This window comes from Carcharhinus amblyrhynchos, chromosome 4 (genome assembly GCF_965287045.1).
Source record: "Carcharhinus amblyrhynchos chromosome 4, sCarAmb.v2.hapA, whole genome shotgun sequence".
Lineage (NCBI taxonomy): Eukaryota > Metazoa > Chordata > Chondrichthyes > Carcharhiniformes > Carcharhinidae > Carcharhinus > Carcharhinus amblyrhynchos.
The window spans coordinates 92,233,944-92,258,109 of NC_137327.1; the positions used below are offsets into that span (position 1 = coordinate 92,233,944).

General features: G+C 40.6%; 1 protein-coding gene across 2 annotated transcripts in view; it reads left to right on the forward strand.

Moving 5' to 3' along the window:
• xkrx (XK related X-linked) overlaps positions 1-23,054 on the forward strand; it is a 28,966-nt gene extending 5,912 nt beyond the window's left edge. The window contains exons 2-5 of one of the 2 annotated variants that reach the window (XM_080187548.1): positions 4,038-4,184; positions 16,276-16,613; positions 20,751-21,010; positions 21,396-23,054. In XM_080187548.1, the coding sequence (XP_080043674.1) occupies positions 4,182-4,184; positions 16,276-16,613; positions 20,751-21,010; positions 21,396-22,105 (1,311 nt within the window). In that variant the 5' untranslated portion in view covers positions 4,038-4,181 and the 3' untranslated portion in view covers positions 22,106-23,054. The remainder of the gene's footprint in view (positions 1-4,037; positions 4,185-16,275; positions 16,614-20,750; positions 21,011-21,395) is intronic. The other variant, XM_080187549.1, reaches the window with a different exon arrangement.
• The last annotated feature ends 1,112 nt before the right edge of the window (positions 23,055-24,166 follow it).

Here is a 24,166-nt window from a genome sequence, read left to right on the forward strand (position 1 = left end):
CAAAATCTGGAATTGAAAGCTAGTCTCCAAACTGGTCCATAAGATGCGGAAGCAAAAGGAGGCCATTCAGCCCATTGAGTCTGCTGCCACATTCTTTCTGTACTGTAGGGTTTCTATGTTTCTATTAGCATTCAATGAGACCTGATGATTGATCTGAAATGATAATCCTGAACTCTATATCCCACGGCCCTTGATTTCTTAAAAATCTGTTTATCTCAGCCTTGAATATATTTAACAACCCAGCCTTCACAGCACTGTGTGGTATAAAATTCCACAGGTTCACCACCATCTGAGAGGACAAATTCTCCCTCATCTCTGTTTCAAATGGGTGACCCCATACTCTGAGTTATACCCTCTGGTCCCAGACTCTCCCACAAGAGGAAGCAATCTCCCATATGTACCCTCTCAACCCCCTGAGAATCCTCATGTCTAAATAAGGTCACTTCTCATTCTTCTAAACTCCAGTGAATACAGTCCCAACCTACTCAACCTTTCCTCATAAGAAAATTCTTCCATACCCAGGATCAGTCTAGTGAATCTTCACTGGACTGTCTCCTATGCCAGTATATCATTCCTTAGATAAGGGGACTAAAATTGTTCTTTTTTTAGGAAAGCACATCTGTTTTCTTCCATGTGTCTCCTGACCCACAGTAATGTGGTTGACTCTTGACTGCACTCTTAAATGTCCTAGCAAGCTCTACAGAAAGTTAAAGGAATAAAACTGGACAGACCACCTGGAATCGACCTAGGCACCAGAAACAGCAACATTCTGCCCTTTAGGCCTTGCAAAGGCCTTCTTAATAACATTTAGGGACTTGGACCATTATTGTAAGGGACCAGTTGACCTGTCCCACAAGCTAGTCAAGCAATATACTTGCTGAACTATACCTTACAGCCAGTGTTCCAGGTGTTACCATCTCTGGATATGTCCTGCCCTAGCAGAGGTGGCATCATAGTGGCATACAGTTGGGAGGGAGTTGTCATAGAATGCCTTAACATTGACTGGACCCCAAAGTCTCATGGCATCACGTTAAATATCAGAAAGGGACCATCCCCCCACTGATTACTACTTACTGTTCTCTCTTAGTTGATGAACTCATACTCTTGAAGAAAGTTGAGGATGGGGAAGGCAGAGACTATAATTTGGGTCGAGGGATCATCAAGAGTGACTCAATAGTCCTGCTACTGACTGAGCTAGCTGAGTTGTAAAGGGTATTTTGCCAGAAATGCCAGCAGCAATAGTGAGAAAACCAACATGAGGAAAGTTTTCACCAATCGACCTGTTGCAGACGGATCTGTCCATGACAGTGCTGACTGGAGGACAACTGCACAGTTCTTGTGAAGATAAAAGCCCTCTCTTCACTGAGGATTGTCATCAGCATGTTGTGTGGCATTCCCGTTCTGCTTAGTGGGATAGATTCAGAACAGGTCTAGTAGCTCATATTTGGACATCTATGAGGCATTGTGGACCAACAGCAGAAGCAGAATTATAACCAAGCACAATCTGCAATCTCAAGGCACGGCATATCCCTCAATCTGTCATTACTATCAAGCCAAGGAATCAACCCTGGTTCAATGAAGAGTGCAGGAAGATATGCATATCAAAATATATAGTATATCATATATGAAAATATAATATAAGAAATATATCTCCGCCTGCCCCCACTCCCTGATTCCTATTAATATTGCTAGAGTTCCTTGATGAAACATTCAGTCAAATGCTACGTTGGTGTCAAGGACATTCACTCTCATCTCCCCTCATGATATATTATATATATCATATGTATTATTTTATATCATATATGCACCAGGCATATCAAAAATTAGGTGTCAACCTGATAATACTAGAAAACAGGACTACTCAAACAATGGAAGCAGCATGATAGAGCATTCCCAGAACCAATGGATCAGATTAAAGCTCTGTTTTCCTCCCACATCCAGTTGTAGTGTTAATGAACAATAAACAACTAACCAGATGGGGAGGCTTATTGATGAGGGAGCCTGACACATCATTGCAAAAGATGAGATGAAGCATTTGCAACAGCCTTTAGTATTGCTGAGAGGGTGATCCATCTCAGTTTCCTTGGGTCACCCACAAATGTCAATCATCAGCCAATTCGATTCACTCCAGATGATATCAAGAAGTCACCGAGGGCACTGGATGCTGCAAAGACTATGAATTCTGACAACATCTTGTTTATAGTACTCCAGACTTGTGCTCCAGAACAAGCTACGTACCCCCTGTTCCAATAAAGTTACAGCATTGGCATCCATCCAATCATGTGGAAAATTACCTAGGTATGCCCTATCCACAAAAAACTAGCTTTCGAGGTTTCCCTTGAGGGAAACCTCGAAAGCTAGTGAGTTTACTATCAAATAAATCAGTTGGACTTAAACCTGGTGTTGTCAGACTTTTTACTGTGTTTACCCCAGTCCAACGCTGGCATATCCACATCACAAAAAAACTATTCAGCCAATTACCCCCCAAGTTGGAAAACTTATAATTATCAATGCAGTGATGGGAGGTGTTGCTAACAGTGCTGTTAAGCAGCACTTCCATAGCAATACCATGCTTACTGATTCTCAGCTTGGGTTCCACCTAGCTCGTGATCTCATTTCAGCCTTAGTCCAAACATGGTCAGAAGAGTTGAATCAAGTTGAATCACGGGGGAGGTGAGAGTGAATGTCCTTGACACCAACGTAGCATTTGACTGAGTGTTTCATCAAGGAACTCTAGCAGTATTAATAGGAATCAGGGAGTGGGGCAGGAGGAGATACTCTCCACTGGCTGAATTCATATCTAGCACACAAGATTTTTGTGGGTGTTGGAGGAAAATCATCTGAGTAATGTCCTAGGCCTATCAATCTTCAGCTGATTCATCAATCACCATCTCTGCATCATGCAGTCAGAAGTGGGGAATCTTCACTCAGTGCTCAGTACTATTTGCAATGCCTTAGATACATAAGTGTCCATATTCAGAAAAACCTAAACAACATTCTGGATTGGGCGATTAAGTAGCAAGTAACATTTGTGCCAGGCAACGACCATCTCCAACAGGAGAAAATCTAACTATCTCCCCTTGACGTTTAATAGCAGTCACTGAAGTGGAACACAATCAGATAAAGCAACTTTCTACTGAACATGGGAAATATTCTGTAAATTGGCATAAGGTAAGGATAAGGAGGTGACGAAATGTGGGAAACTCTTTTAATAATCTGGGAGATGTTTGGTTGGTCACTGGTGTTTATAGTAACAAAATAAAGTGGATCCATAACCATAGTCACAGGATGCTTGCAAGAGATTGAGATGTATTTTGTTATCCACATATTCTAATGTCACTTTATATAGTCTTTTATTCTTTAATTTAGTAGTCATATGCATAGAATATAGAGATCAAAAGTGAGATACAGAGAGTTGTGAGCCATGTGTGCTGTATTCCTGCTAGATTGTGATGTGTGTGAGTACTTATATTGAAGCATGAGCTTATTAAAGACTTCTGAAAACAGTTGGGTGGAATTCTCCCATTCCCCCACTCTCAGGATCAATGACAGGTAGGGAGGAAAATTTTGAGGGGAGGGTCAAAAAACTAGTATCCATGTTGGTGTGAAATGATAGCGGGATCTTCCAATGCAATTTGCTGTAGTGGATCAGAAATCCTGTTGCAGACTGGCATGAAAGCAATTTGCATTCTGCTAAAGCAATGCAGATGAAGGTCCGACCCACCCCCCCAATCAAAACCACAACCAGGCCCATTTCTCCGTGGTGCGAGCAGAAAAACATGCCAGTGGAGAACACACCTTGGCCAGTGGTGGCGTGTTAAGATCAGGATATGCTTTCAGGGCTTCGCTTGGTTTGCAGATATCTGACAAGAAGACCGACAGGAACAGGACTCTGAATGCACAAGCATTGCATTATGGGTGTAGCCTCATCTATGTGTCTCTGAAGGGTTATCCTGACTCAACAGTGGCCCTATTCTCTCTGCACAGATGCTGTCAGACCTGCTGAGATTTTCCAGCATTTTCTGTTTTTGTTTCAGATTCCAGTCTCTGCAGTATTTTGCCTTTACCTTAGCTAGAGGCATGGCTAGTTCGGGATAATAGATTGACTACACTGCACTACAACCAGGATGATATAGGGGCCCAGATGCATTGATGTGTCCTGCACATTCAACAATAACTTGATGGTATGTTATCAGATTGGCTGAAGATTGCCTTCTATGATGATGGGGACCTCAGAATTATGCACCTCCATTAGCTAACTGATATATTGCAGTTTGGACATGCATGGGAAGTTGGGATGAAGGAGTGGCTACGAATGTTCACTGAGGATTGAATCAAAAACTGAAAACCTTGATAGTTATATTGCTTACCAGAAACATGTTTATACAGGCATTGCATGCATGAAATGCCTCACTTCCTTTGCAGCATTAGATTGTCAGTATACAGAGCTGAAAGGAAGTGGTTTCTAACTGCAGGGCTCTTGACATTGGGGAAATCGTAGGCTTGCTAAGAGGTGTATCATATCAAGAAAGCAAGAGCAAAAACAAGCAGATTAATTAAGTTAATCTACATTGATAGTATTTATCTAGTTAAATTGCTGTTCTAGTGACAGAAGCATAGTTCATAGAAGCATATTTGGTTAGTCCCATTGATTTTATAATTATTGAGAATTACAAAAATGTTGATTAATTGTGTTTTTCTCATATTGATTATGTTACAAGTGGAATTGTTCTGATCCTCTTGGGGACTATTGAAAGAAATCCAAACACCTATCAATTAACTGTTTGAACTATGCCTCAAGAGTTTTTTTTAAACAAAAGCAATATTTTATGTAAAGAGAAACTAAACAAAGCAAGCATCACGAACATTATAGCTTTTAAAGACTTGCACTTTAAACTCTATTGTAAGGTTTACTCTTTCCACTACCCATCCAACCAATAGTTCTCTTGCCTTATGCAGTCCTGAAGCTTCATTCACTTTTCTTGGAGCCAACTCAAAGTTATGCCACAGTCCTCTGGAATTCCCGGTGTTCCAGCTATCCTCCAAGTTGGCTCCTTTTTTGGTTATACAATCCTCCACCTTTTTCTTTGCAGAACTTCTGACTTTGAATGCATCAGCTGCTTAGGATTGCTGACGGATATCGAATTATCTTCCCACAGCTTTTCAAATTAACTTTGCTGACTGCTTTCTGCCATGAGGTTCTGTGAGGTCCACTGTAAATTCCTTCAAGCTAGAGCAAATCTTCCAGCTGTTTTTTTTCCCTCCAAATCCAACTGAAATTGAGCCCCCCCCACCCCGCCAACCCCAATTTCACACAGTGAAGGATAAATTTAGTATTTTTTGCTGCTTAAATGAAGGCTTGACTGACAATCATTTACTTTGGCTCTCCTCACTCGTAGCTCACTCCTCACCCAAGAACAAACCTGCAACTGTTTCTGTCTGTTCTCAAACTGTACTATTTATTTCTGTCAGCAAACACATGCAAGCTATGTAAAGAAAAGTACCTTCTAACCAAGGCTCACCCTGAATCATTATATGGTAACTTGGCATACTTTGAGAGATGGTTTAAAATGAAATGCAGGTTATTTTACTTACAACACAATTCTTTGATTCTGCGACTCAGAGAGGTACTGGTGTTAAGGGAGGTGATGGGATAGTAGTATTGTTACTGAACTAGCAATTCAGGGACCCAGGGTGCTGTTCTGGAGATCTAAGTTCAAATCCCACCACAGCAGATGGTGAAGTGTGAATTAAATAAAAATTTGGAATTAAAGTCTAATGATGACCATAAAACCATTGTCAATTGTTGTAAAAACCCATCTGGTTCACTAATGTCCTTTTATGGAAGGAAATCTGCCATCCTTACCTGGTCTGGCCTACATGTGACTCCAGACTCACAACAATGTGGTTGACTCTTAATGCCCTTTGAAATGGCCTAGCAAACCATTCAGGGCAATTAGCGATGGGCAACAAATGCTGGTCCAGCCAGCTGTGCTCACATCTCCTGAATGAATTTTTAAAAATATAAACAATTTCTATTTCTAATGGAGTTTTACAACCTTCCTTCCTGAAATTGGTAGCCCATGGCTTAGCTTCTTTAATGGAGATAATAATAGGCACCTTAACTCTACCAAGCGGTCCAGAGATCGGTCACTCATTGTTTAAGTTTTTTTTCCCATTATCAACTTTGACCATGAAGGTAACTTATCCTTTAAATTCCAAGCTCGTTTGAAATGTATTTACGTCAGAGTTATTACCAGATTCTCAATCAGTCTTCACATCTGACTGACACTTAACACTGTCATCTCTGACGTAGAAGTTGTATATCTGAACTTGTGATTTATGAACCAGATTTTCCCATCAAACTGATCAGTTAACCAGAGGAATATTTCAGCTCATCTGTCCAATATAATTTTCAGTAGTGATGTTACAGATAGGTAACATCGCCACTAAATAGAAATTCTCGGGAAGGTTTTTGGGCAGGATACAACTTCTAACTACCCATATTTCAAGCGTTCACATTCCGAGTCATCAGTACTCGATGGAGAAAAGTAATTGACCTGGGAGAGCACCCTGTGGTTTACCTAAGTTTCAAGTAGCTGCCATAAATGATAGCTCATTCCCCAATTTAAAAAAAAATTAAAACATTATCTTCTACTAAATTAGTTATAGTCATGTTATACAACTTAATTTACTGTGTATTCTGACCACACTACTTCAGCGCAATTAAGGTCAACTCAATTTAAAAATGACAGAGTATGTACCTACAAGGATTTACTATGGTCATCCAACAAGTGCAACATTGGCAAAATCCTCATCCAGATGGGGTAGTGTCCAGATGGAGTAGTAAATGAAAATGTAACAAAAAATATAAAAATGTTGTTTTGACTTAACTGCTCTCTTTAAATTTTAATATACAGGTAGGTAAAAAAAAACCCACCTGTAGTCAAATCCCATATCCAGATTAGATTGATACAAATATTGTAAGGAATTTTTGAATTGTTTTATACATTTCAAGTGCGATGCCAGCTGTGTTGAAGCAAGCACACACTTGTTCACTTATAATTGTTTGCTTTAGAATCTGGCTACCATTTATTTAAATATGCAAGGTGTGTACCTGAATTTAATTGAGCGAAGCCAAGTTGAGAGTTTGTTTGGAACCTTCAGGGGTTTTTTTGGTTCAATTCCTACAATGCTGAGAAATATGAAAAGAAAATGTTAATTCAAGAATTGTATCTAGTGAACAATTATTTTTGAGCAGTTAGATGGTATAACTTCTAATATATGTGTTGTATTAGTTATTAAATTTTTCTGCAGTAAATTTACTCAATAGTTTAAACTTTTAAAAAAAGCTCTAAAGTTGTGGTACCATTTTGGTTACTGAAAATGAGAGAAGACTCCATTGGAGACTCAAGTTGTTCTAGTGGTTAAATTAGTTACTTGAAATGTTTTCAGTTTGTTATCTTGGACATGCTACCTATAGCTTACCTAGATATTACCTTACCTGGTGAAGATATCCTCAAAGTCATAGGCAAATGAACGATGAGAGTAAGCTTAATAATGAAAACCATATAATGCAATGTAAAAGCAACCCTAAAATGTAATATCTGCCTTTTCTCCTCTCGGTGTGATCTATGATAGTGTTGAGATTTTATTAATTTGAAATTGTTGCAATTTTGACATTCTGATTATGTTTACATAGAAAGTAGAAGCAGCAGTAGGTCATTCAGCCCTTCGAGCCTGCTCTGCCATTTATTTTGATCATAGCTGATCATCAAATTCAATATCCTGATCTTGACTTTCCCCTCATATCCCTTTAGTCCAAAGAGCCATATTTAATTTCTTCTTGAAATTACAATGTTTTTGTCTCAATCACTTTCTGTGGTATTGAATTCCAGATTCGCCATTCTCTGGCTGAAGAAATTTCTCCTCACCTCCATCCTAAAAGGTTTATCATTTATCCTCAAACTAAGATCCCTAGTCCTGGCTACCCCACCATCAGTTTAGCATTCATGACTTTTTGATGGGCTGGTTATCCCAGATTGTCATTTGCTTCTCAGGGAAACTAGAAGGATACGTGGCTTAGTATTTCTGCAATATCGGCAAAGACAAACAATCTTCATGCACGCTACCCAGTATGACTGTCTTTCCACCAGTGAGCACTGCACTAATCTTCAAGCTCCCCTGGAAGTACAGCTTGCAGGTTGTATGCCTCCTGAGGGCAGTTGTGCTTCAAGCTGTTCTGACCACACACTGCCAGGAATGGATTTTTTGAGATGGGGCTATGATTACAGTGTATGGGCCTAATAATTATATGCTAATTTATTATGAGGTTCCTAACAGTGATCATCAGGGAAACAAAGCCCACCACTGACTTTAGCATTCTCATTATATTTTCCTGCCCGTCAGTGAAACTCGATGCAAACAGGAGCAGAAAACCCTGGCCACAGTATGGTTATAGTAAAGAAAGTGGGCATTCAACCATTCCTATGCCAGCGCTCTGCAAGCATGCCTCAGCTAATTCCACTCACTTTCTTTTCCCTGTTGCCTTGCAGACTTTTTCCTTGTCACCTTCGATTTTCTGGCCATTTAAGTTAAATTGGTGTCCTCTGCTCCTTGTTCCTCCCACCAATGGGAACAGTTTGTCCTCCGTTTACTCTGTACAGACATCTCATGATTCCAAATTTGTTTCATTGACTAAATTTAAATTCCCCAGTTGCAATTTTGAAATTTGAGTTAATGTCTCTGGGTTACAAATCAGGCCTCTGTATTTGTAGAACAGTAATCATTACACTACCCTGCTCCCAAGGTTCATCTCTATCTTCTCCTGGGTAATTGGGAATGGGCAAAGGCTAATTGGGTGCTCGCAATGTTCACATTCCATGAATTAATTAATAAAAATACCTACGTAACACTGGTATATGTTTTGGGGAACTGGAACTAGTTTTGGAAAAGCATTATAAAGGTTTATTGGGTTGCATACCAATATTCTAATCTATTTCAGGATGTGAGCTACACCACAATGAACGTTAGGGAAACAAAACCCACTACTACACAGGACTATTATATAGTTAATAACAGAATTAGCCCTGAAGGAGGGGAGGATTGGCAATTCAATTTACCTGGCGACACAGGACTCTGAAAGAAAGGGAGGGAATGAAAGGAGATTGCAGCATTAATAATGTAAAGGGAAAAGGGAGAGGGATATAAAAGTGTTTCCAGACCAGCGAGGGGGAAAGCAGTGCTTACTGGCTGAATCAGATTGGCAAAGGTAGCCTGGAAGATTAGTTCAGAGTTTGTTCAAGACAGTTTCTTAAAATAATGCATTCTGGAATCTACCAGGGAACAAGTTATTTTGGACCTGGTAATATAAATGAGTCAGGAAGCACTTCTGAATCTAATTTGGGTCAATGAAGTAGGACAAGTGGAATATATTTCAGTGAGGCGCATTTGAGGAAGTGGTCATAATATCATATTTAGGTTAGTTATAGAAACAAGCAAGGTACAGTAGGGAGAGAGAGAGTGGCAAAGTGGTTAAATCATTGGATTAGTAATTCCAAGGCTCAGAATAGTTCCCTGAGGATGTGGGTGTAGATCCCGTTATGAAAGATGGTGAAATTTAAATTCAATTAACTAATAACAAACTGCAATTGAAAACCACTCTATAATAGTGACATGGAATAAGAACATAAGAACATAAGAAATAGGAGCAGGAGTAGGCCATCTGGCCCTTCGAGCCTGCCCCGCCATTCAATAAGATCATGGCTGATCTGTCGTGGCTGATCTGTCGTGGCTCAGTTCCACTTTCCCGCCCTCTCCCCATAACCCTTAATCCCCTCTCTTATCAAAAACCCATCAACCCGCTTCTTAAAAATATTTAGCGAGGCAGCCTCCACCACTTCAACGGGCAGAGAATTCCAGAGATTCACCACCCTTTGAGTGAAGAAGTTCCTCCTCAACTCCGTTCTGAACCGCCCCCCCTTTATCTTGAGGCTGTGCCCCCTAGTCCTACTGTCTTTTTTGAGCGGGAAGAGTCTCTCCACCTCTATCCTATCCATCCCATTCATCATCTTATACGTCTCAATGAGATCTCCCCTCATTCTTCTAAACTCTAACGAGTACAAGCCTAGTTTATTCAGCCTCTCCTCATAGCTCAACCCCCTCAACTCCGGTATCAGCCTAGTAAACCTCCTCTGCACTCCCTCCAAGGCCAAAATATCCTTGCGCAGGTGCGGCGCCCAAAACTGCACACAGTACTCCAGCTGCGGCCTCACCAATGCCCTATACAGCTGCAGCAAGACCTCCCTACTTTTATATTCAATCCCCCTCGCTATGAAGGCCAGCATCCCATTCGCCTTCCTGACCACCTGCTGCACCTGCAGGCTGGGTTTTTTGACCCTTGATTGTTAAAACCCATTTGGTTCACTAATATCCTTCAGGGAAGGAAGGCTGCCTTCGTTAACAGGTCTGACCCATGTGACTCAAGACCCATAGGAATGTTGTTGACTCTTAACTGCTCTAATCTCAAATGGGCATTTAGCAAGTCATTCAATTCAAGGGAAATTAAGGATGGGCAACAGTTGCTGGCTTTACAAATTGACAAAATCAAACATAAAAATAGCTAGCTAATGGGGGGTGCGGGGGTGGGGCGGATTAACTGTACTGAGTTGGAAAGGGAACTGGGTGAACTGCAATCAAGTGATTTGGCAAACGGTAATTGAACAATAATAGCCCTTAAAGAGGAGATGTTCCTGTGCAGAGTTAACACTAAGAGGGGTTTAAGAAGAATTTCCATAGCCAGAGATTCCTGAATAATTAAGAATAGAAAAAGAAGGCTTATGAGAATTGTAACGTTCATAATATATAATACAATTGAACTGAACGTAGCAATTCTGAGGAGATTTTTTTTAAAAGGAAAACAATGGGCAAGGCAAGAATATGGGAAGAGATGGGTGGCAGCTTGAGCCTGAGTGTATAAGTCTGGGAAATTGGTGCAGTGAGGCGGAGGTGCTGCTCTGCTCTTTTACACAAAAGATTGGCCCAGTAGAATGAGTCAGAAAGGAGTGGTCCAATAAAGTGAGTCAGAGATCAAAAGGCTGAAACCCAGAGAAATAAGTTAGGTGACTTGATTCCAGTTCACCTAGATCCCTTTCCAACTCCAGTGCAGTTAATCCCCCACTAGCTAAGCATTTTCATGCTTGACTTTTTAAGTTGTAAGGCCAGTAATTGTTGCTCATTCTTAATTTCCCTTGAGCTGAGTGACTTGCTAATAGTCCATTTCATTTTTTTTTAAATTGGAGCAGTGGTACATAGGAGATGTACTAAATTTATGGTGTAACTAGTTAAACTCCCAAACTATGAATAACTGCTGAGTGGCATATCTAAATTTAATGTAAGTAGTTAAATAAAGCACAACAAAGATGCAAGGGCAGGTGATCTGTTGTAGCTGTACCATATGTGCGCTAGAGGACATTTGTTAGAACTTAAATTTTCGTTCAAATAAATTAACGGGTAAGTTCGCTTGCAATAACCTTCCAATCATAAAGCCTATCTGCAGCAAATGTGGGAGAGAACAGTTTGTGACTTAATGAGTATTATATTCTAGTACATATTTTACTTACTTTTTTTATTGCTCAACAAGTTGTTTCTTTTTATATCTATTTTGCATTAAAATTTGTGTTGTGCCAAACTTTATCTTTCTGAAATTTACTCATCAGCTCCTTGAATGAGAAAACATTTGAAATGCAGCCCCCACACAAAAAGGTTGGACACTTCTGAATTAGTTGAGGGGAGATTTTGACAGAGAAAGGACAAGGTTATTTTGCAGGGTAACAATGCATGTCTAGATAATCAGACTTTGAAGGAAAGGGACAGATTGTACCAACATAGAGTGCACCAGCAGATAATGTTAGAGTATGGGACAATAGCAAAAAAGCAGAATTAAAGGTTTAGGTTAAGTGGCAGGAGGTTTATAGGAGATGTGAGGGAAAATGTTTTCACTCAATTTCCTGAATCTGGAACTCACTGACTGCAAGGGTAACAGAGGCACCAATCCTCACAGCATTATAAAGATGAGCACTTGAAATACCATGGCATACAATGGCCAAGTGCTTAAAAATTGGGATTTTTACATTTTTCACTAGATTCCTTTCATAACTTACCTTTGCATTACTCTTTTAGTAATCCTTTGTTGGTTTTTAAAAGTTTCTCAATCCTCCAGCCTGCCACTGATCTTTACAATATGGTACACCTTAGATTTTGTCTTTGTTATCTTCAACCTTCTGCTTAGCCACAGATGTATTTTAGCCATCTTACAAACTTTCTTCCTGCCCTTTCTGGAATATATTTTAGTTGGGGGAATTGAATATCTTCCTAAATGTCTACAACTGTTCATCGACTTTCCTATCTTTTAATCTTTCTGCACAGTCTACTAGGGCCTAATTTGTCCCTGTGCCTATGTAATTGCATTGGTTTAACACTAAAACACTTGTGTGGGACTTAGCTTTATTACTTTCAGAATGAATTTGAAATTCAAGCATACAATGGTCACTCTTCCCTAGAGGATCCTTTACTCCAAGATCATTCATTAATCCCAACTCACTGGACAGTACTAAATCCAAAATATCCTGCTATGTTATATAACATAGGTCAGACCATTTACACTCTGCTGCTAGGCTGCAGCGGGTGGGTCCTCCAAGGATCCTTAGAGTTGGGTGGGCCTAGACTGGTATTGATCCTTGGCACTGTCTCCTGGAATGGGGGTCCAGTCACTGGACTGCCCCTTCTAGTCCTGGCACACCTGAAGATCACTCTAGACATGATGATTCCAGGCAGCTCTCTTCTCAACACCTTCATGTCAGCTGGTAGGCTTGTAAATCACAGTAGCAGTCCATTCTACATCAGTGATTTCCCTTTCTCTCGCTCTGCAGCTACAGCTGTGAGTATACCTCTTTTGAAGTCTTCTGACAGAGGAGATGTCACTTTTTCTAGGTGGGTTCCCTTTTCTACAACTGTTCACACAGCCCTTTCCATTTGCACAGCTTTTATTTGAAGTTGCTGAGCTTCCTAGACAACTGAAATCCTTTGAAACTCTCTCTATTCCAAATAAAACCTTTGATCTCATTCAATAGCAAAGTGCAGTCATTTGAAATAGGCTTAATGGTTTTCCACTCAGTCTCCAGTCAGCCATGTTTATTTATCATTCCCTTCATGCTTGAATGCATCTCAAGTACCCCCATTGTTCCTAAACACAACGTTTATACAAAACAGGAACTATGAAGCACGTAACTCTCTTAAAGTTGCCTGCAACTGTCACTACTCTGGGTTTGTCACTGTTGTGGGTGCTTAGTCCTGATTTGGAAGAATGGTATTCCCTGTTTCCAGTACCACACATGCAGGTAACTAGGGGCACAGATTTAAGGTGAATGGCAAAGGAGCTGCAGATGTCAAGAGGAACAGTTTTCTTTATATAGTGAACTATTTTGCACTTAAATTGGGGAACAGGGAAGTGAGATTAATAGAGCAGCTCTATCTAAGAGCCAGTGCACAGCATTACTACAATGGGTGGAAGTGCTGCCTTCTGTGTTTTTGTTTCAAATATCTAAGACACAAAACTCTAAAAATTATTTCAGGTTTATCTATACATTTGCTTACCAGAAAGCAAATATAGCTTCTGATGCTGGAGGAAGCATAGATTATGTAATAACAACAACTTATTTTGTTAAAGGTGCCATGTAAATGAAAAATGCCCCAAGGTGGTCCACAAAAGCATTATCTAACAAAATGTGACACCAAGCCACATAGAGATATTAGATCTGATGACCAAAAGCTTGGTGAAAGAGGTCAGTTTTAATCTGTGACTTAAAAGAGCAAAGTGGAATCATGAATAGTGGGAGGTTGTTCCAGACATTTGGACTTGGACAGCCGAAGGTACAGCCTAAAAATTAAATTTGGGATGTTCAAAAGGCCAGAATTAGAGGAGTGCAGATATCTGAGGTTATTGGGATGACAGAGTTAGAAAGGGACACTGCGACAAGGCTATAGAGTGCTCTGAAAGCACCAAAGAGAACTTTAAAATCAAGATAAAAGGTAAGTGACCTGCAACATTATCTCGCTCCACAAATGCCACTAGGCATGTTGGGGGTGATTCGCCCTTCCCAACGCACTAATATTTTAGCATGCTGGGCTCGGAGAATCATGCGTGCACTGATTCGCAGGATTCGAGCATGCGTTCCCAACACGCGTGCATCTCCCAGCAGCGGATATCCAGCATGAACAGCAGGTAAGTTATTTTAATTTTATTTGAAGGTAAATTAAATGTCATTATCAGGCCTGGGACTGAATTCTCCGAGTCCGATAGCATCTCCCACCCACCAGTACAATTTCACTCGAGCAGGGTTTAGAGTAACTCCCCGCTTTCGGAGATCTAGCGGGAGATCCTGCTGGCATGAAGGAGGATGGGCAATTGGGGGCCCCCAGGGGGTTGGGTGGCAGGGGTGGTGCCCCCTCGGCATCAGTACCTGGGCAACACCAACTTATACCCCTGGCACTGTCCAAGGGGCAAAGTGCTAAAGGGGTGATCTGTGGGGATGGGGGTCCCACTGCTATCTGCATTGGAATCCAGTTGGGATCTTGGGGAGGGGGTCTGCCTCCCCTGGGAGGGGTGTCTGCCTCCTTTGGGGGGGGGGGCGGTGGGGTTCTGCCAGAAGGATGGTGGGTGTTCATCACTGCTGTGGAGGGGAAGGCGAGAGATCGGAGCACTCTATGACGGGGGAAGTTTTGGTTGGCCCAGGAAAGCTATTGGAGCCGCGTTTGGACCATGACGGGCAGCACTGCAGCATTCCTGAACTGGTCAGCAAACTAAGGCTGATAGTTCGGGGCCACTGCGCATGTGCAGAGTTCTGGTACTGTCAGCCTCTGGCATGAATAGGCCCCAGCCCCTGAGCTTTTGATGGTATTCATGATTGTGGCCTCTGCACTGCTCAGAGTGTGGGAGATTCGAATCTGAACTCTCACACTGAAAAAAAAATTGTGATTTACACCAGTTTTCCCACAAATTCAGAACTTAGAATTGCCCCCACTGAGTATTTCCAGCACGTTTTTATTTCAAAGTCATAGTATTTGTTTTTGTACAGTCAAATCTAGGGATGGTGAATTTGGGCTTCAGCAGCTGATGAGCTGTGATGGAGTGACAACACATGAGCTCTGTAGCAAGTTCAGCACATGCGATTGCTATGTGTGTTTTTCTCCTTTTCCTTCTGTCTGATGTTCTGTTACTACCTTTCATGTATTTGATTCAAAAAGCAAATCTATTTTTCCCATCTGTTCATTGACTGGTCAGTTAGATTTCATATCTTGAGGTAAGGATGCCTTTACTTGGTAATGGGATATAAGACAAACACGCACTTAAAATTAACACATTAATTACTTGAAAAATGACAGGTTTACTTGTATGAGCTAATTGTTTTCTCCTTGTTAGATCTCAATTACTTGGAGGGATTACAGCACAGACTCACCAGGACTAAAATTGTTTTAATTTATAAGGGCAGGTTATAATGGGGTGGTGTTTAGGGGCAATGTAAGAAAATACCAGTTTGCACAAAGCGTAGTAGAAATCTGGCACTTTCTTCCTCTTAAAGAAGTCTAGAAAAGGACTAAGCCATGGAAGAACTTCTCTTCTACAAATTAAATGTGCATTTTGTTCAATGCCATTCTGGACACTTACTTTACAAGCAGTTGGATCTGCTTTCCAACCTTGTTAGACCTAGACACATCTACCTTTTGGCTATTAATTTGAACCAATTGTGAAACACCTTTTGTCTGCACAGTATTGAGTACCATTGGTTCAAAGCATATTGTTTCAGAATTGAGCAGGATTGTTTAAAATACCGTTTTAAGATATCTGTAGTTTTGTTATGGCACTTCTTTTGCGCCTGTGACCTGATCTTGGGTAATAAAGACAAACTCTTGACCATAAAGGCTATGGAGCCTGCTCTGGGAGAAGCCAATTAGATTGAACCCGAGAAAGACTCTAATGCAGACCTGAAAACTTTGACAGTGGTCTTAACAGGACAGGCTAATTTAAACGTTAAAGATTGAATGCTTCTATTCTTATAAAATGTTACGTTCTTTAACTTCACACGTGCAATGCCATAGGCTATCCATCATTTTATATGTAAACACTATTGTATGAGATTATAGTCCAAATTATGCATTATTCTCTATATGCCTAGACCATAATAAATGTGTTTATAGTATAACTTACTTGTGTTCTAGGTGAGCTTGCAGCTGTGGATTGGAATGGAGAAGATAGGAACAATTAGAGAAGATGAAACTAATTGCAACACAGCATCTCTTGTACTGCATCGGGCAAAGATGCCAGCCAGCATCATCATCTCTACGGTCCTGTTCATAGCAGAAACTATAGCTGGTGGCTTTCTTTGTGCCTCGTACAGTCGCTGGGGTGACTGGTATTGGTTGGGACTAACTATTGCCTTCATGTTGGTACCATCTGTGATGGTGCAGTTTACGTTAATCTTAATCCATCGGGAACTGGGTATGAACAGGCCATGCATATTGTTACTTCATCTGCTGCAGTTGGGACCAATTATCAGGTTGGCAACCTACACCTTGATTATCAGTCAATGATTAGATATAACATTTATAGTTTTAATAACACTATTAATATATTTTGGTAAGATTTTGTACTTATCAAGGTAAAAGATGGTAGTGTTGAGAAATGTAACTCTCCATTTCAGGCTCCTGTCAGTGAAGCAAACATTCTCATGTCAGATACAATTCAGTTAACTATAAAGCCAAGGTCTTTTCAACAATGTGCTCAGTTTTAAGCTCCAAAATATAAACCCCACCAAATTTTTGTGATTTTTTGCAATGAAATAAATTTAAGTGAAATAAGTAATTCATTGACATATGTGGGTCAGTTTTGTGCAATAAATCTGCATCAAACTGCACAGGAATGCTTGAAACCTTTTTTACTTTAAATGTCCTCAAATTTCCATCCTACTTGGATTCAAACGCAAGTCTGTGGTAAAAGGATTGTTTGCTCACATAGTTTGATAGTTGTTTGAATTGATCACATTAGACCTGAAATGAGAGAACTTACTGCTGGGATGGAAACCACCAGGTCCTGGAGATTTGATCATTTTAATTCCTACTATTTTCTTTGTTTCCACTTATTTATTTATGTTTCTCCCTTTGATTTATTTTTTGATTCCATTGAACTGCTAATACTTTGCCCTCTTCCTCTACTGTGAAAAGGATACAGAGTATTAATTTAAACAAGCCTATTATTGTAGCCTTGTCAGCATTTGTTCAATTGCATTCATATTTACAATTTCTTTCTTTTTATTTATTAAAACTTCAGTTTATCTTTGATAACCCCTTACAAGTTTTCTCATTCCCTTCTCATACTTCATTATTTACTTTGCGTGCCTTTGTTGCTTTTTATTGTTGTGCCTGTCTGCTTGAAAAATCTGTTTCTAAATCCTTCTCCCAATGGTTACTCAGTCAATGTGCTATTTATTAAGCGATCTAGAACCTCCAGGTTTTATGGTTTGGTCTGTTGGAGTTAGTTGGTCATTTGGCATCGTAAATACAAATGATGCCCTTGGACAATGAAGATAAAAATCAACCAGCAATTCGGCTGTTGATATACCTTAATTTTTTTGGAAAAGGACCTGTGTTCAATTCCAGTCTCAGGTCACTGTTTGTGTGTGTGTGTGTGTGTGTGTGTGTGTGTGTGTGTGTGTGTGTGTGTGTGTGTGTGTGTGTGTGTGTGTGTAGTTTTCGCGTTCTCCCTGTGTCTGCATGGGTTTTCTTTGGATGCTCCGGTTTCCTTCCACAGTCCAAAGATTGTGTGGATTAGTTGATTGGCCATGCTAAATTAACCCTATTACAGGGACATTACTTGGGTAAAATATGAGGGGTTAAAGGGCCAGTGTGGGATTGTGTTCATTGCAGACTTGATGGGCTGAATGGCCTCCTTCTGCACTGTAGGGATTCATGATCCTGATGCCAGAGTTTCCACAGATGTGATTACTCGCAATAGATCAGATTATGACTTTAGATGCTTAGTATCTTGAAATGCTGCACTCCAATGTGTCAAACATAAACCTAGGGAGGGAATTAGAACCATAGAAAATTACAGCTCAGAAACAGGCCTTCTGGCCCTTCTTGTCTGTGCCGAACCATTTTTTTTTGCCTGGTCCCACTGACCTGCGCTTGGACCATATCCCTCCACACCCCTGTCATCCATGTACCCGTCCAAGTTTTTCTTAAACGTTAAAAGTGACCCCGCATTTACCACTTTATCCGGCAGCTCATTCCACACTCCCACCACTCTCTGTGTGAAGAAGCCCCCCTAACATTCCCTTTAAACTTTTCTCCCTTCACCCTTAACCCATGCTCTCTGGTTTTTTTTTCTCCTCTAGCCTCAGTGGAAAAAGCCTGCTTGCATTCACTCTATCTGTACCCATCAAAATCTTAAACAGCTCTATCAAATCCCCCTTCATTCTTCTACGCTCCAAGGAATAAAGTCCTAACCTATTCAACCTCTCTCTGTAACTCAGCTTCTCAAGTCTTGGCAACATCCTTGTGAACCTTCTCTGCACTCTTTCAACCTTATTTACATCCTTCCTGTAACTAGTGACCAAAACTGTACACAATACTCTAAATACGGCCTCACCAATGCCTTATATAACCTTACCATAACACTCCAACTTTTATACTCGATACTCCGATTTATAAAGGCCAATGTACCAAAAGCACTCTTTATGACCCTATCCACCTGTAATGTCACTTTTAGGGAATTCTGTACCTGTATTCCCAGATCCCTCTGTTCATCAGCACTCTTCAGAGTCCTACCACTTACCCTGTATGTTCTACTTTGGTTTGTCCTTCCAAAGTGCAATACCTCACACTTGTCTGCGTTAAATTCCATTTGCCATTTTTCAGCCCATTTTTCTAGTTGGTCCAAATCCCTCTGCAAGCTTTGAACACCTTCCTCACTGTCCACTACACCTCCAATCTTTGTATCATCAGCAAATTTGCTGATCCAATTTACCACATTATCATCCAGATCATTCATATAGACGACAAACAACAATGGACCCAACACCGATCCCTGTGGCACATCACTCGTCACAGGCCTCCACTCAGAGAAGCAATCCTCCACACAACTTTCTGGTTTCTTCCATTGGGCCAGTTTACTACCTCCCCATGTATAGCTAGCGACTGAACCTTCCTAACTAACCTCCCATGAGAGACCTTATCAAAGGCCTTGCTGAAATCCAGGTAGACAACATCCACTGCCTTCCCTTCATCCACTTTCCTGGTGACCTCCTCGAAAAACTCTAATAGATTGGTCAAACATGACCTACCACGCACAAAGCCATGTTGACTCTCCCTAATAAGTACCTGTCTATCCAAATATTTGTAGATCCTATCCATTGTCACACCTTCCAATAACTTGCCCACCACCAGCGTCAAACTTACTGGCCTATAATTACCCGAATTTCTTTTGGAACCTTTATTAAACAACGGAACAATATGAGCCATTCTCCAATCATCCGGCACCTCTCCTGTGAATACTAACATTTTAAATATGTCTGCCAGGGCCCCCGCAAGTTCAACACTAGCCTCCCTCAAGGTCTGTGGGAATACCATGTCCGGTCCTGGGGATTTATCCACTCTGATTTGCCTCAAGGCAGCAAGCACCTCCTCCCCTGTGATCTGTAAAGGTTCCATGACCTCCCTACCTGTTTGCCCTATTTCCGTAGACTCCATCTCCATTTCCTCAGTAAATACGGATGCAAAAAATCCATTTAGTATCTTCCCCATCTCTTTTGGTTCCATATACAGTCTACCACTCTGGTCTTCCAGAGGACCAATTTTATCCCTCACAATCCTTTTGCTCCTTGCATATCTATAGAAGGTCTTTGGATTTTCCTTCACTCTGTTTGCCAGAGCAACCTCATGTCTTCTTTTAGCCCTCCTGATTTCCCTCTTAAGTAGGTTCTTGCACTTCTTATACTCCTCGAGCATCTGATCTGTTTCTTGCTGCCTGTACCTTACATACTCTCTCTTCCTCTTAATTAGTGTTACAATCTCCCTCGAGAACCAAGGTTCCTTATTCCTATTTACTTTGCCTTCAATCCTGACAGGAACATACAAACTCTGCACCCTCAAAATTTCCAGAATTCCAGAACTTGCGGACTGGGTAGTTGAATGCAAGGTTGCCAAAGGTGGAACAGTTAAAATTGGGGGTGCTCAACAAGATTCAATGGTCTGAGCACGGAGTTGTTAAAGCTGGCTGAGATGAGTTTATCGTCAGATCAAAGGAACTGATAAAACCATTCAAACAATTGAATTGATTCCCCAAACAAAAGTCCGATGTGACCATTTGCTTTTCCCCACCCCATAGCATTCCATCTGCATTAAGGCCAATTTATACTAAGGATAGGCAGCTGGGTCGTAGGAATGAATGTATATTCTGGAGTTTGGATTCATTAGCTTTTGAAATTGGGAAGTACTTGTGACAATTTTTCATTCAGAAGATTGAACAGTTGATTATATAACGCATGATTTGTGAAAGTAAGAACTTGTTGGAAAGAAAGCTTTTTTCCATTCAATTGCCAAATATTTTTATTTTTAATGAAGTGACCTTTCATTGAAGCAAAGCATTGCACTTGTGCATTTTATTTTTAGTTTAATTGTGTCCTTGTTTCTAACAGGTGCCTAGAAGCTATTGTTGTGTTTTGCAAGTCTGGGAAACATGAAGAGCCATATGTCAGCATCAGCCGGAAAAAAAGACTCCATCATGGCCAAGCAAATGAATTTGAAAAGGAAGTGGGCCATTCAACAAGAAAGTTGGCTATCCACCGTAATGCCTTTCAGAGGGCATCTGTCATTCAAGCCTTCATGGGTTCCACCCCGCAGCTCATCCTCCAGATGTATATAAGTGTAATGCGGAAATACAGTCCACCAGCACAAGGTAATATGTTTGGTCTTGCTGTCTCAGATCTTAACAGAGATTATATAGTGTTTCGTGATGGGACAAACATTATGCTTCATTTGTGATGTTGCTTGCAGAAAACTGCAGGGAAGGCAAATATTTCATGGGATATAGAATGCTTTTGCTTTTGGGGGAGAAAAATGTCCTTTGGAAAATGAAGTAGTTCACTAAAGATAGGTGAATACTTTGAGCATCCTTTGACAGAAAGGTGATGAAAGAATAATTATGCAGAGGTTGCTCACAGGAGTTCAAATTACTGAGCTAGGTAAATTCTGTAAGGTGAATTGTATGTATCTTGTGGAAGGATGTCGACGGGGCAAACGGGCTTTACTTCATTGCATAAATTTTGTCTCTTTTTGTTCAGTTGCTCTGATGGTGATCTCATTATTGTCGGTGACCTACGGAGCCCTGGTATGTAACATCCTCTCCATCCAAATCAAGTACGATGATTTCAAGATTCAACTGAGACCAGTTGCTTACATATGCATCATCTTATGGCGCGTCTTGGAAATTGCTACACGAGTCATAGTGTTGGTGCTGTTCAGCACAGCATTGAAGAAGTGGATCTTCGTTGTGATTTCCATTGACTTCCTGGTGTACTTCTGTCTCCCATGGGCAGAGTTCTGGTATAGCCGTTCACCCTTCCCTGAAAACATTGAAAAGAACTACAAGCGGTTTGGCACAGCTGTTGTACTGTTGCTTGTTTCCATTCTCTACGCTGGAATTAATGTGTTCTGCTGGTCAGCGGTCCAGCTTATGCTTAGCAACCGTGACTTGATCAATAAGAAACAGAATTGGATTAGATTGTCTGTCTATTACATATTGCGGTTTATTGAAAATGCAGTGCTCCTAATTTTATGGTATTTTTTCAAAACAGAAGTGTATGAGTACATTTGCTCCCCTCTGCTGGTGGTTCAGCTAATTATTTGCTATAGCCTGGCCACCATCTTCATGCTGCTCTTCTATCAATACTGCCATCCGTGTAGGAGGCTTTTCACACATAATGTAGCAGACTGTCTCCATTGCTCCTGTTGGAAAGAACCCCACTTTGAAACCACAGTTGATGATCCATAATTGGGCTCGTGCATGATGATTAGGTGGCCACAGTGAAAAGATAGATTTTGTTGCTTTTTTTCATATCACCCCTCCCTGAGGTAGTGAAAGTTAACAAGCTGGTGAATTTTGTACCAAGCACAAATAATGAATTGTCTAAAGAAGAGGTCAGCGTGACGACCCTGGAGATCAAAGTTTGCTACTGCTGAAAGTCAGTATGGTGCCTGAATGTTACTTTCCAAGTGTACACATCAAAAGAAGGTAAAGGCTGTTTTGTACTCTACTCTTTTGAAGACTGACCGGCAAAGGAGTTGCAGCTATTTTGGGATAGTCATTCTCCATTAATCCGAAGCCAAATTCTAGCCAACAGACACTCCCATTAACAACAAAAGGATCCTGGACCAAGGCTGAATGCACATCATGCGGAAAAATATTTGTATTTAATGAAAGACTCTTCATTCAAGAATGGACAAAAGCCTGCTTTTCTCTGTGCATGTGTTTTATGTGAGGTTGCCCCGTAACACCTTGAAAGGGAATGTATGTTACTTTCCATAAATGCTTAAAAGTTCTTTTTAATTTGATGTGAGTTTGCATGCACATGATTTGTGGTGATAAAAGAAGTTTATAGTTTTATTTATTGCCCTTTTTTCTCTGTCATTTTTCTATCCTATCTTTCTTTCTTTAACGTGGACTCTTGTGATCTGCTAATTAAATAAATACAGTTGACCTATGTGTACTTTATCTACAGGACAGCACATTGCATGGCCGTGTATGTGAAGTTGATCTCAAAAGGATGCCACATCTGGTCTCAATCCGATTCTCGCTGGCTCAATTTCCAGCAGGAGTCTACAAATATTATCACCCGTACTTGTGTAAAAGGCAAGTTTCTGAGACCGGCTTGTACAGACAAAATGCTCAAATTCTTTTCAAATTCTATTTGCTTTTTGTCTCTCTTTCCTCCCCCCTCCCCCCCCCCCACCCACTTTTAAGTGTGAGCTGTGTCTAACAACTTTCTAGCAAGAATGACAGCTTTGTCATTCTGAAATTTTAACTTCCATTCACAGACATGCACCCTTCTTACAGCTATCAGTATTGGTTGTATTGAAGTTATTTTGTTTTAAAATAATGTTTTTCCTTTGTTTTACAAGTAGCTTTGAGTACTGTTGCTATCTTTGCTTTCATACCTCACTCATGCTTTCTCTGGCTTGTGTAATTAAAATGGCTTTACCTCCTCTCCAACTGCCATTAACCCTTTTGACTAGTCTGACACTCCAATGTGCTTCTAACATTAGAAATTTAAACTTTTGACTGTTTGGATGCAGTTGAAACAATAGTTCTGCTCGCAGCAAAATTAGAAAGTTGTGTATTTTTGTATGTCACGCAAGTTCTCTTGTATGTTTTGAGTTTTAATAACTTTGCTGGGCTTCTCTGAAATCACTGGCTAGAACAATACTTTATTCCCATCTCCGTTATTTCTTAAAGGAAAATTGACACCTTTAATATGTAATGGGTAAAATCCTCACAAATATAACATTGAAAATTAAACTATATTTTACGATAGAACTGGTAAACATCAGAACAAGTGAAGAGCCTCAAATACCTGTATCGATATATTTTTACAAAGCATAAAGCAACTTTTCTGGAAGGAAATTCCAGTCATCTGCCAACAGCAGCATTTGCGCTGACCCTGTATCACTAAGAATATTATTTGCTTGCCTGTTAAATGAGACAAAAGTGGACTCATTTCATCCTTAAACAGGAAACTTCTTTAGCCATGTATTGCCCATCCCTAATTCCCCTTGAGAAGGTGGTGGTTAGCCACCTTCTTAAACCATTGCAGTCTATATTGCTGTTTGGGAAAAACACAGTGTAAAAGAACGATGGTATAGTTCTGAGTCAGGGTGGTATGTGGCTTGTAGGGGAGCTTGAAGTTGGTAGCGTTTCCATGCCTCTGTCATCTTTGTCCTTTCAGATGGTGGAGGTTGTGTGCTTGGAGGATGCTGTCAAAGAAGCCTTGGTGAGTTCCTCCAGAACACCTTGTAGATGGTACACACAGCTGCATTTGTCACCAGTGGTGGAGGA